The sequence below is a fragment of the Chanos chanos genome, chromosome 4 (genome assembly GCF_902362185.1).
Source record: "Chanos chanos chromosome 4, fChaCha1.1, whole genome shotgun sequence".
Taxonomy (NCBI): domain Eukaryota; kingdom Metazoa; phylum Chordata; class Actinopteri; order Gonorynchiformes; family Chanidae; genus Chanos; species Chanos chanos.
Window position 1 is genome coordinate 35,330,658 of NC_044498.1, and position 14,326 is coordinate 35,344,983.

General features: G+C 43.1%; 1 protein-coding gene across 1 annotated transcript in view; it reads right to left on the minus strand.

The window, feature by feature from the left end:
• Window positions 1-446: 446 nt before the first annotated feature.
• LOC115809563 (signal-induced proliferation-associated 1-like protein 2) overlaps window positions 447-14,326 on the minus strand; it is a 60,805-nt gene continuing 46,925 nt past the window's right edge. The window contains exons 15-20 of the mRNA XM_030771273.1: window positions 12,896-13,034; window positions 8,192-8,411; window positions 5,707-5,838; window positions 2,171-2,288; window positions 1,589-1,670; window positions 447-593 (exon numbers count right to left, since the gene is read on the minus strand). Coding sequence (XP_030627133.1) covers window positions 447-593; window positions 1,589-1,670; window positions 2,171-2,288; window positions 5,707-5,838; window positions 8,192-8,411; window positions 12,896-13,034 — 838 coding nt within the window. The remainder of the gene's footprint in view (window positions 594-1,588; window positions 1,671-2,170; window positions 2,289-5,706; window positions 5,839-8,191; window positions 8,412-12,895; window positions 13,035-14,326) is intronic.

Sequence of the window (14,326 nt, forward strand, 5' to 3'; positions counted from 1 at the left end):
TCACAGTCTTTTCACCTTCAGTTCTTTTTTTCTTTTCTCCCGGCTGTCTACTCTTTCTTTATTTGGAGGACCTCTTGTCAATGGGGCATGGAGTCCAAACTCGTTCTGGCAAAATGACCGTTTGTAGTACAGTACTGGAGCTCAAAGCTTTACATTCTACTTATGGTAGGGTTTCCCAGAGCTTTAGGTAGAGGTTACCACTCTAGCAGTTCTCTTCATCCGGTGCCACACTGTTCTGTTTCTCTCAGTGAATCTCCTTTTCTTAGGGGTATACAGTATTCCAATGAGTCTCTCCACCAGAGGTCCTGATCTGGGCCATCGGTACCCCAGGGATGGTGTAGGAGTCACTTGGAGGAAGCGGGAGGGCGGGTTTCTCCAGGCTTAGGGGAAAGGAGGCTCTTAATTCAGGTTTGTTTCCCCTCTCTGGAGACCTGCCAGGGCCTCCCTCAGGGCTTTTTGTCGATGGTGTGGAAGAACCACTCTGTGAACTTCCTCAGCTGGGCTGCAGCAGTCTGACTCTCCTCCTGTAGACGGATGTTGTCTTGCCTCAGGTGCTGCACCTCTTCCTGGAGGATGGCTTTGTCCTCTTTCTCCTGCAGGTAACAGAAAACAGTAACTTATTAGACAGAAAGACATTACACAGATACGCAGAGTCTGGAAGACAATATGCAGGGCATGGAAACTATCCAAGCAATGTGGTGACTCATAGCACAGAGCTAGATCTGCCAGCTTTAAAGCAAACATGGAGGAAGACCAAGTCCTAGTACATTTGATAGACATTTTTTCCTCAATTTAACGGCACTAAATATTTCACAATACACGTTCCCACAATTTCTAGCTGAGGCTTAGCATTTAATTACTGTCTATAACAGCTTTCCCTACAATAGCAGCAGCAAACACGATGTTAAAAACGAGTTTTTTCTAGATCCAATAAGAAAAGGGTCACAAGATATACGTACAAAAAAAATCTTTTTGGGGGAAAAGAAAAAAGAAACAGAAAAAACAAGCAGTGTCCCTTCAAACAAACTTTCTGTGAATATACAAGTGGGTGTACTGCCAAAGATTACAGGGTTGGAAAAGAGTCTTTCATCACTGTACTTTTAAACGGAGAAAAACACCCACCATCCCTCCTCTTCATAATTGGGGTGAGTTACTGCACGCTAGTTGTTTTTTTTTTTGGGGCTTTTTTTTTCCCCCTCACAGACAGAGTAAGTACACCAGGATTCAGAATTTCAGGAAGCAGGATATTAAATTAGGTCGACAAGGTGGTAATTCAGAGTACAGGGTGCCTATTACACATGACTTTAATGTATTGTTTGGCATTCATTTCCTTCTGACTTCTTCCCTCTGAAATATGACAACTACACTGAACCCTGTGACGCACTTCCTTGCATTCACAAAACACAAATCACAAATGAGCCTGTGGAAGGTGGATCTGAGAGGGGGGTTGTTTGGAAACTCAGTTATAAAAAGCATAAATAAGTGCATTCACACAGAATTGTATGGACTAGCAGGTAACTAGCACTGAATGGGGTCTAAAATAAGTTCTTTATTTTCTCATGCCACAGCAGGGACAGGGAGGTTGTACCTTTCTCAGGTCATGCTGTAGCTGTCTCAAGATCACCTCCAGCTGATTCACTTTGCCTGTGAGTGTGGAAGGAGAGCTTTCACTGGGGAGAGAGAGCGCGAGAGAGAGAGAAAGAGTGAGAGAAACAGTGAGAGAGAGAACGAGAGAGAGTAGCTTTGAATAATTCTACTCCAGAATCATGTCCTCAAACCATTTAATCCATACAAAAACTGAAATACAACTAAGGAGAGACTCTCAGAGATTTACTGATGCTAAAAATACTTTTACATCTATGAAACTGAATTTTTAAATAATGACCATCAATATATGTGTGTGTGACAGATGGGTAAAAACAGGGGGTGTCATGCATGCTCAGTAAATTCCTGAGTGTCCAGTCCTAGAGGGCTGGAATGTATTTACATTTTCTAATTAACCTTTCAGGTCGCTACAACCTGGGCTTAGGAAAACCTACATAAATCTAATTCAGTCTCCAATAAGCTAATAACTCAAGTGCATTATCATGTTCTGAGGTTTCTTCTTTCCTGATCTAGTGTAATGAAACGGTTAAAGATGGTTAAGGTTTTGGGCATTGAGAGGTCTTACCCCGCTTCCAGTGCCGCGCCCTCCGCGGCCGCCACGCGTCTGGTGAGCTCCTGGGATATCTGCAGAGCCTCTGCTCTCTGCATGTCCGTCATAGTGCAGAAGGAAGCCACGCGCTGATCTGGAGAGGACAAAATACACAGACATATAAAAAATATCAATACAGCAGTGACCTTTAACGCTCCAAAAAAACCCAAAAAACCCAAAAAACACAACTCGCACACGTGTTCCTGTGCTCACAGATAATAGCAGAGCTTATCCAAAAGTGAGCTAGTAGCTTCTGCACCAGTCATATTCCAACATCGACCCCTTCATACAGTAAGCAATGACCATGCTTAATCTGACTGAACCCTTTGGCAAGTATCCAGGTCAGTGGTATACGGGACCACCATTATTCTATCCAAAGCTTTGATGTCCTATACCCCTCAGGGCTTCCAATATCTTTTTAGTTGACAGGAGCATATATTCAACACATTAAACATAGACAACCAAAAAAATAGCAAGCAGAAAATATGGTGTACCACAGAAGGCTTTTGGCAGGTCAGCAAAGGTAGGAGAAGTTTGTTAAACTCTGGGAGAGGGAAGAAATCACTGAATAACTACCACTGGGAGACAGCACTGGCTATGAGAACTTATGTCACGTATCAGATGGGAGATTACTTTTATGCTGAGAGAGAGAGAGAGAGAGAGAGGGAGGGAGAAAGAGAGAGAGGGAGGGAGAGAGAGAGAGAGATAATCCACCTGCTCCAGACCTGGAACCCACACAAACTGAACTCGTATACTCTGGGTATTTGCCCTGAACTATCCCAGAGCCATATTCTGTGGTCTGAAGCCAGCCCAGACAGCTGTGCATCCCAATAATGCCTCAAACAACAAAGGTCTGCCAGACTATAGCTATGCCTCCATCAGCAGAACAGCAAATAAGCCTTCCAAAAGCCCCACGGAAAACACCCAGTCTGTCCAATACCTCCAGCACACAGCAGTGGAATTAGAGTATCTGTCTGTCTCTCTCTGTCTGTCTGTCTGTCTCTTTAACCAATACCTAGACTGAACCCAGATATGATGGATATGAAAACTGTAAATTATGATTAAGATAATCTCATTATTTACAAGAAAAAAAAATACACAAATAACCCCAAATCCCCTGTGCAGCTTTTACCCCCAAGTCATTGGAAAAAAAAAGACTAGATTTGCACATGAATGAATGATTTTCCCCACACATTAAAGCTTTTGCGTCCCCATAGCTTAGACAGTTCCACGAAAGTAGAGACAGACAGAAAAGCTGCTTTGGCTCATTTTTCCTCATGCCGTAAAGCCTCTGACTGTAATTAAACCAACCAACCTCCCAAAAAAAAAAAAAAAATTAAATTCAAATTCAAATTCAAAATGAGGACAGCAGGGTTTATCTAACATTATGAAATATAGTAGTTTCAATAACTCAAACTCTTTTGTTATTTGTGGAGCAGTGCAATATTTGTATGTTGACTGTTAATTTGTGTTTCAACATCATACTCTGCGGTTTACCACAGAGAAAAACTCCCATAAAATTACAGCACCGTGACTGTGTAAAAAAGAAAAAAAAAATCTGCCCTTCATTTGGACGAGTAAGCAAACATCAAAAAACGGCCAACCAGCAGTTAAACTAAGCTCAAATAATTATACACAAAAACAGGTCTGATGGATCACTTCACATCATTAAATTTCCAGGTGTCAAACACTATATACTGTACATGTAGTTGTGTTCTGGATAACTGTGAGTAATGCTTCTTGCCCTAAGAATTCAAGAAGACCCCATGATGCTCTGGGGCCGTGTCATAGCAACATGGTTGCCATGAGAAAAGTAAGCATGTTGTCAGCCTGTCTCTCTCACATGCTTAATGATAAGCTGCAGGCTACAGAGACTGAGACATGGAAAAAGATTTAACCAGGCATTTATTATTGACGACAAATGAGCCCTTGCGTGTGCGTGTTCGTACAAACACGTACACGCACACACGGCACAGGCTGACTTGCACACCTTGCAGCGAGTACGAGGACACGTGCGTGCTCTAATTCTGCACACCTGAGCCCTTTTTGCCACAGTAGACCTTGACACTCTCTGAAAGGGAAAGAACAGTAAAGTCAAAAAGCACAAACAGCTTTCAGTCTGGTAATTGCAGTGCTAACTGGATCTAAAACCCCATATCTCTGGTTTGGGAGATTCTCAAACTTGACTTTGAGTCAGGAACCACATCACAGAGTTATTCTGCTCTGTTAAAGCCCATCGGCACAGCTGCTTAAGCACACGGTTGACAGTCGTGACGCCGTTTTAATGCAGCCTTTTTTTTTTTTTTCTGTCGTGAGGTTAAAGGGTTAATGGCAGACTGAAAGGGCTGGATGTAAAACAGTCAAAGCGTAGTGAAAACACAAATCAGATGGATAGATAGTTATGCAGCATTTTATTTAAGTGCGTGTGTTGCATCATATATCTGATGGATTTAGTTTAAAACCATGAGCATGTTACTGAAATCTCTCATATTGTGCCTATAGCCTTTAATAACAAAGAAACAACAGTCTTGCTTGTCATAGACATGACAGGTTTAGTTGAAAGGGCTGTGTGTTCCTCTTGAACTAGTCCTTAATGTAGGCACACTCACGTCTGCTCTTGCAGAACAAGAGCCTCACTGATTTCCAGTAGTGATGGATGGATTTTTTTTTTTTAAATAGAAACAACTAGAAGTGTCGGACCACTGTTAAAAAGTCTATCAAAAATTTTCTGCCTGTTTCTTTGTATTAATTTTCCCCTCAACCCATCTCTCTTTTTAAACAAAAAATAATGCTCTTACAAGGAAAGAAAAAGACCCTATTCACCAAACCAACAGATTGCCTTTATAAAGCAGTGAATCAAACAATCTACCTTCAGAAAGACCAACACAATAAACCTTTCTCTGTTCAACAAGTTAAAAACCTTCTCCACATGACCCCATAAAAAGGTTAATTGATTGTAATGAATGAGAGAAGCCATTACCAAATATGATAATGGACTTTTTTACCAATCCACTAATTGAAATGATGCAGAAATCAGACAGAGAAGGACCACACACAAGAGCCTTCACTGATATTTATTTGGAGTTGTCAGCACAGAGGCATCTGGAGCAAATCTTTCAGATGCAAATGGCCAGAGGCAGTGGAAGAGTGGCAATTACCCAGGACTGGCATGTGAGTGCTTAATTGCAGTAGGCAGTGGTTAGTACTCTCTTCCTGAGAGCTGTCCTGCTGAGTTTATAGTGTGAAAATTGGCCATATTTTAGAGCACAAAAGAGACGCCCATCTTTTCCAGTTAGAACATTTTCTGATAAAACTCGCAGCAGGATACAAAGCAATAAAAGAGAGGGATACTGACTCACTAACCAAGTGGTTGGACTTGCATACGCGCGTACACATACGCACAGACTGTACATAGCAACCATATTCTTTTGTGTATATCCTTCCATACTTACACACACACTCACATACCAACAAGCATGCATACGCCAGCACACAAATACACACTTACTTACCTTCAAAGGCCCTTGCAGCGTCAACAAGGTGAGACCAGTCCAGGCCTGTGGCAGTGTCAGGAAGTGGCATGAGGCCTGGGTCGCTGAACTTTGACCTGTCTGCCAGGGAGCCATCAGAGTACCAGAACTCATCTGCAGACACACACACACAAAAAATGATTACTGACCAAATACCAGAAACAATGCATACGTTCACATATTAATCACACACTTATAAAACACCAATGAAGATACAGACAAATCTAAATTTACAGCGCTTTTGTTTTTCATCCGTGACTAATCTGGCACTGGAATTACACTGTAGGCTCTTTAACACTCCACTCTCCCAAAATCAATACAGAGCAGTCATTATGGTGCTTGACTCTGGTCTCCAGGTGAAGATAAAAGTCAGCTTGTGCTGTCTGGGATTCCAGAGGAGAGTCTCTGCTGTGAGGTGAAGGAGCTGGTGAGAAAAGGGGTTTTGGTTGATGTATCTGTTCCACGGGGTTTGTGTTAAATTGGTCACCCCCTGTCTGTCTGTCAGTCTTCAGTGCCCAGGCGCTCTACCTGCTGTTTTACTGGCCTGAACATCAAAAGCAGCTGACCTCAGCATGCCTGACCCCCTCTAGCACACAGACCCTCACTGACAACACACTGCCAAGGAGCTCTTCAAAGACGACACCGGGACCTCTGCTTTCCAGCTCAGTATTACGGCGGTTTGTGGATTGTGGATGCTAGCTCTTGAAAGATCTACATGGATTGACATACGAGTCAAAAAAAAAAAAAAAAAAAGAAAGAAAGGAAAAAAAAAGAGCTGCCATGAAAAACGTTGGCCTGTAAGCTCACAGCGTGTGTGTACGTGTATGTGTGTGGGATATGCTTCATTAGGAACTGTCATGGGACTGATAAAAGACGCGTCTTTATACTTCAATCAGTGTTGTCCCTCAAACTTCTTCACCCCCCCTCCCTTTTTCATTTCGCCCTGTTTTCCTCCGTTCTCCCTCCCTTGTTGCTTCTCACTTGATGGACAAGGATTGAAATAAACAAGCCTCTGAAGGAGAATGCTTTTTAAAAATGATGTGAGACAGGAGACCATGTAAGGAAAGCTAATGCCCTTTCTCCAATTTACTTCTGTCACCGGTCTTCAATGCCACACACTTTGTCAAGCCTGACAGTTTTTTTTTTTATTCAAGCAAAATAAAAATGAGGGGGAAAAGCTGCTATATGCTTAGCCATCAAAAACATTCAGGTATCCATCAAGGATGACAAGAAGCCTAAGACACTATGGATCTAAACTGGTCTCTCTCTCTCACTAACTCAGTGTGGACTGACGCAAACTGACAAGAAAGCGGACAGTCCCTGCACGCACCGCCGACTGTGAGGGACACCAGATGTTCTGAGAGGAAAAAAAAACAAAAACAAAACATCCTCTGTGCTGAACCATAAAAAAGGAGTTTGCATATCTAACACAACATCACAGCAGGATTAATTTTGTAATTTTTTTTTTAAACTAGACTAGTGTTAGTTGGAAATTGGGAGATTATTTAGCTGTGTTAATAAATAAACCCCATAACAACCGAATTTCTTGATATTCTGTCTTGAATTAAGCGTGAACCATTTTTATTACTTGTCATGGTTATCTGTACATGTATTGCATATAGGGCATGCTGTTGGGCCCAAGAAAATGAGACCAAATGAATCTTCTGCTCCATACTCTCTCGCTGTTCACATACACTGGATCAGTCAGGATACATTAGATCCCTCTCGCTAATAAATATTCATATAGCGCTCCCAATGAGAACACGATGCTATGACAGGTGTCTCCTTAAAACAAGAGAGAGTGGCTAGATAGCAAGTGACACACTAATTCTCACTGGCGCTTAATTAAAGACCAGTGAGAAGGGCATTGTATCTGTGGGAGCCACTGTCGTTCCTGCGTCGTATTTCCTGCATTTGAATACTTGTGTCATGTTAATTTTACATTGCTGTAATGGGAGACAGCTGAGGAGGTGGAGGGGCAGAAACAAATGAGGAGGCAATGCATTAATGCAGTATATGTACAATACAGACATTCATTTACACATTACACAAGATAAGGCCACGTCGTGTGAGGAATTTTTGTGCTGAAAATAGACCACGGGTTACACATGATATTGATTTTAATTCACAAAAACAGCTGCAGTTCTACACATTGGTGGACATAATTTGAACTCTCAGAATTTTGTTTTTGTCCATTCTCATATTCAAACATTTAAAATCCTTTCAAACTCTAAAATACCTTTAAATATAGCCACATATAGCTGCTTTTATTTACTGAAAGCGCTTCTGTCAAATTGAATTTCAGTCAGTTCAATATGGGGCACTTGAGAATATCGCATTGCTATCCCTGGACATTTTTCAGTTAATGAATCCAATTGCCATTCTTTAAAACATTACATTTAAAATGAATTCATTCCAACTATGCTGTAAGGGCTGTAGGTGCACTGCCCTGGTTCTTTATACTCACTCCTGAGGCCTGGTCCAGCCTGGTTGTGGGTCATGCGCGGGGGCAGCGTACTGTGATAAGGGGGTGTAGTACTGAACAGGATGTCGTTGGGCAGCGCTTGGTCCAGCATGGAGCTCCGTGAGCTGGCGTAGGACGAGCCCTTCCTATTACTGCACACGCTTTCATCTGAAAGGGTCCGGTAGAGTGATCGCCGTGGTGACAAGCTGCCAGCCGCTGACATCTAACAGAGACATGAGAGAAATGGAGAGAGAGAAAACAGGCTTAGATGTTTTATAAATAAACATGGTTGATGTCAGGGACAACCATCAATTCCATGGTGATGGGACTGTTGAGTGACACCTCATCCCTAATCTGTGTTCGCCTAATCCCCACTGAATGGCCCTGCAGTCCAGTAATAATACTGAAATTAAGCAATACCGAATCAGTACTAAATCTGAAGGGGGTGCAGATCTCACAGCAGAGTGTTGGCTGAGATTCAGCAGCTGGTAACTAGAAGAGTAATAATAGAATGAGACTACATTAAGATTTCTAATTGAAGTAGCAATACAATGGATACAAAGGGTTGATATGAAGCTCAGAATTCAAAAAGGCACTCGGCTTTACTAGACTCAGAACATCCTTCAGTTCCCACTGCAGTCATTATTTCCTTGAGTACTTCCCTTCACAATCTCCTGTCATTTGGCTGTTGGCCTTCTAGGTTGACTCCGATGAAACGGCCTGTCTGTAAGTCCCTAAGCCCTCTGTCATGACACCACTGTTCTCTGAATCATATTCAGTTTTCTGGGCTGGGCGAGGCATGGCTGAGGGAGAGGTGATGGGCTGGAACCGGGTGACAGGACCGCATGAGATAGGTCTCTAGTTGGATCAGGTGATTAATCCTGAATCTTATTCACTGTCTCAGCCAGAGCTAGTATGGCTACGAGGTCCTCTGTTTAGCAGACGTTATATATTAAATGCAGTATGTGAGTGTGTGTGTGTGTGTGTGTGTGTGTGTGAGAGAGAGAGAGAAAGAGAACGATTTGAGACGGGTTTGAATGACAGATGCGGAGAAGACTGGAATCGGCCCAACAGATTACATTAAACTGATTTGCTCTGTGATGGATAGAACTCATTTATTGGCTGTTGCTTTGGACACAACTGTCACGGCAAAACCTGCTCAAAAATTACAGTTATTGATATGATACGTGTTTGGATTTAATGTGTATTAACTGACGTCTGCGATGCTACGATCAAAAGCTTATGCCATACACACACAAAACACACAGGGAGCCTATAGAGTAACACAGAACTGTGCTATTGAGGATAAAAGAGTGAAGGGAAGAGATAATTTTGAAGAATGAATGGAATTTACCCACAATACCTCTAAGATTTCAAGAACAGGATGCTCTAAAGAAAACATGATTTTTTTTTTTTTTCCCATGCGGTCAAAGCTCATGGTACAAAATTATCCTTCTGCTTGAGTGACATCCAACAAAAACAGGAACATATTTGGCTCACTGAAGTGTTGCTCTAGGGGCATTTGCTTTGCATCACTATATACAGTGAGTCACACAATCGATGTTCAATGTATAACACTAAGCTTTTTATGAGTCCATTAAGGGGCGTTCCCTGGAACAAACATACTGGGGTCAAACACTAGAAGTATAAAATCTTTAGGATAAGATTTTCCATGGTCCTCAACAAAAGTATCCAGTGGAGTGGGAACTACAGCCAAAGGAACACTGGTGCTGAACATTCTATCCTCTCTTATGCAGGATTTATGGGTTCCATTATGACATCACTGCCATGCCCTTCAGTCTGCTCTTGATGCAAGAGAGGCTCTCGTGACAATCTCAACAACATTTAAACGAGGGCATGGGGATTAAACGAGAGGTCAGCCAGAAGATTAATGAGAGCTTTGCATTGTTGCATGATAAACATACAGGCTGAGGTCAGACACTTCCCAAATCTATGAACAGAATTACAAATGTAGATATAGCCTGAAAAAAAGCTTATTTGTATGTTGGGATGATTCATTTGAAATGCTGGGGCAGCAGTTTCTTATCTTCAGGGAATTCCTGGGTAGCATGTGAGCAGCCAGGATGAACCGCTCTGGAGGGCACTGAACAGCAGCGTTATGACAGTCTCCAGTGATATCATCTCAAGAAAGAGGGTCAAGATTATCTGATGAAAAGGCTTTGTGCCCCATTGACTTTCATCAAAGTTTAATGCTATTTAACCATATCCGAAAGAAATAACAACAGAGTCAGAATGTTACAGATTTGTTCTGTGCAGTGACCGTGAGAGAGGGAGTGAGAGAGGGAGAGAGAGAGGGAGAGAGAGAGGGTGAGAAAAAACAACAGAGACTCTAAACTGAAATCTATTTCTCTTAGTCCTGTTCAGCACTAACCACAAATCCTCTGGGTCCACACCCAGCCTCTGTTTTCATTTCTCCGACAGAGCTCCTCCACAAATCACAGTACAGGCACTGCTCTAAAACACACATCAGCACATGGGCCTCCATTATGGCTCTAAAGCACACACCTGCAGACAACCTCCACTAAGGCTGAACACACCACCTCAGCGCGTGACCTCCATAATGGCTCAAGAGCACGCATTAAAAACTTGCATTTCATGCGGATCACTCTTCCTGCACAGCTTAACAAGATTAACTCCCATATTGCGCTTTCCTCTCAACCAGCTTCAAACAGGATTTGTAAACTGCTCCCACACAGGCAAAAATGAATCGGGCTTGATGTTTTCTCCTATGTGACCTCACGTAGTGTGTAAGAGTATTACCCGACATCAGTCAGCTCTGCTTGGGCCGCTTCTCTGGGTAACTCTGGTTCTGAAATAGTGCTTGGGTGATTCTGGCTCTAGAGGTAAAGATTTCCTGTTAAAACAACTGAATTATGCCTTTCCCATGTAATCTGTTGCTAACATGGACCTGAAGAATAGATTATATGACAATTTATTGTTTCATAGCATTAAAAAAGAAAAAGTATGCTGAGGCACTGTACTTGGTGTGAGTTATTCAAAGTAGAGTACTTTGGAGCGTGTTTGACTGGAAAAAAAAAATGGAAGGAAGAAAGGTCCATTACAGAAGTTTATTAGTCACAAAGGCGGCACTTTTAATGTGAAGTCAGGGCACACAGTGGCCTGAGGAAACATAAGCTCACTCAAGAAGACAGAGAGACAAGTCTCTCCCAACTCCAATCTGGCTCTGTACAGGGGACAAAAAGGACAAGCAGCCATTCATGGCCTCTCTCTTTTTTTCCCCAGCCTAATTGGAAAGTCCTAACAGTAAAATAGAACAGATTGAGAGCAGTTTTTTCCATGACATTGTTTCCTCAATGGTCACTCTGTCTCTTGGGGACTTTCACAAGTAGGCGTGGGATCACAAACATGACATCTAATCTGCATTTCTGGAGACCTACTCTTTTTAGAGATACTGAAAAGCGCATATGTGCATGAGAGTTGGATTTACACCACTGAAAATATCACCAACCAGCCCTAACCATGGGTGCAGTAATGCTGGGACTTCCCTAATGGCAGTTGAGAAACCAGTGATTCATTATCAGAAATCCAGAAAGGCAGTTTTCAAAAATAACGGTAGACTAATAAAACCTTTAATGTTACAGTATTTTACAGAGTGCAGCCACTGTTTCACGTTACATACGATCATCAGAATAAACAGAGCTCTGAATATGACTGATTGAATATATGAGCTTCAGTCACATCATAAAGCATCTCTGGACATGTCTGTCTCTCCCCTCCCCCCTTATGAACACAATGACCTGTCCACTCTTCAAGGTCTGCACAGTAGTATGACATAGCACCTAAAAATAGCCCATTGTAAATCAACTGTGCCCTTTCCTGCTAGATAACAGATAGTGGGGAGGAACAGGGGGGAACTCAAAATGCAATTAATAGAGTCTCCGGGAGGGGCAGCATCAAACAAAGACACTCTCCTGGCAGCTTCCTGGCTTTAATCCACACGGTCCAGGCAGTGCAAACCCATCTTGCAACCCCCCTAATAAATTACATTAAGAAAAACAATCTCTGTGGCTGTGTCCAACTCTAAAGTGATGTGTGTGTGTGTGTGTGTGTGTGTGTGTGTGTGTATGCGTGTGTCTGATAAGCCACAGATGTTTGCTCTGCTCTCATTCTGTTTGGGACTGGGCATCTGTTCACACTATTACAGGCTTGTGTTTGTCAGCACCAACCACAAGGCTCAGGGATACAAGGATTGCTTTCGTTGTACGTGCGTACACACACACACACACACACACACACACACGCACGCATGCGCGCGCACGCACACACACAAGCACGCACGCATTCTCACTGTACAAACACACACCCACCATCCCACGCAAACAAGCACGTACAAATGCACCCACCCATCCATCTACACGTACACACAGCTTAACATAACACAATGAGAAAGGAAGACAAAAACAGGCAAATGTCCGCACATAATTTGTGTGTGCGTTGTACCAGCCCATGATCTCTTGGCTTTCACGTATTGATTTGAATTGAACTGACTGTGCAATTACTGAGCATGGGCATTTGTAGTGAGGCATATGTTCAGTGCGTGTTGCTTTGTTAGAGGAGTCTGCCAATGTCTTATATTAAATGTACACCAGCCAATCGTGGTACACTGTATGTCCTGCCCTGAGTGCATATGTCAATCATTCCGTAATGTCAGAAGTCTCCACCCACCTTCCTCCTTCCTTCTTCTCCCGGGGGACTGTCCGCCAGCATCATTTTCAGGTACTCCTCTTTCGACATGCCTGTCTGGAGCTGCCCCTCCCTCTCTGCCGGTTGCATTCGACATGCTGCCTCTGCCGCGTACAGCTGCCTGTGAGGGACACACAGAGCCAGATTCATCAGCAGACACTCAGTGGGAAAAAAAAAAGAAAAGAAAAGAAAAAAAAAAAACCCTGGGAGGGAGGCTGGGATACCTCACAGCTTGGGTTCAGAGGTAACCCAGCTGTTTGGAAAATATTGTCAATGCACATCAACACCTTCAGAAAGAAATGGCTCCACGCAGGACCAACAGGTACTTGTTTGAGCCATGCTGGAGAGAGTGAGTGGGAGGGGCGGGGTGGTCTGAGGTGGGGAAGGACACGACAAGGGGTCAGTCTTGCCCTTCTGTTAGCAGACATTGAGGAAGATGCTCTGGGTGAGTTTGACAGCGGAGAGTGTGAGAGTGACAGAGTGTGAGTGAGAATTGCAAGCCCTGCAGTGAGAGACATGGAAGAGCAGAAGAGTGTAAGAGTGTGAGTGTATCATAGACAGGAAGAGTGTAGGGGGTTAATCAGGGTGTCACACAGGGGCAAACACTGGCAGAGTCAGTGAGTGAGTGAGTGAGTTTATTTTCCTTCAGTGGTGAGTCCAAAGCACAGAGTGTAGGTTGATGGAAGGAACCGGCCGACAAGTCACGAATGCTTTCAAATCAGATCTCATCCTCCTCACAGGCTTCATTCTAAAAGAAATGTGCTACCTGTCCTTGGGAAAAAAGCACTATCCCTCACATTTATTACTATAGTTTCTTTTTTTTTTTTTTAATATGAGCATTGCTGTTCTTATGACCCTGCAGTGTGATGCTGAATGAGCTTTTAAAATGACATGAATGAAGATACCATGGAGGCTTAGCTGATTGCTAGCTTGACTGAATGCTTGGCTGTACTTGTCCTTGAGAAAGGCAGGAGTAAATGGAGAGGAAGGGGATAAGGGGGAGGGTGGGTGGGGGGGGGGTAGGAGAGAGATGCTTGGATGGTTTCGACCCCGTTGACGTTGCAGGGTGACTGTGAGTGAGCAGTCTCTGCAGGTTGCTGAGTGGTATCGGCAGGGTGTCATTTCCCCACAGGGCATGGAGACAGAGAGAGAAACTCAAAAGGGAGAGAGAGCATGGAGACCCTAAAGAAACTCCTGTAAAAGCCAGTGTTTTAAAAATCCTACATTCCCGCTGTCTGTGATAGTTCACCGAAACAACCATCTTAATCCTCAACCCATCTCAGACAAACTGATGATATCTGTCTCCACACCTTCAATTATCACAATGTGATCAATTATCACCCCTCTGAGGCTTGAAATGTGCTGCCTATCAGCGAATTTCATCTCATAAACTCAAACAGCATAAGCTCTTCC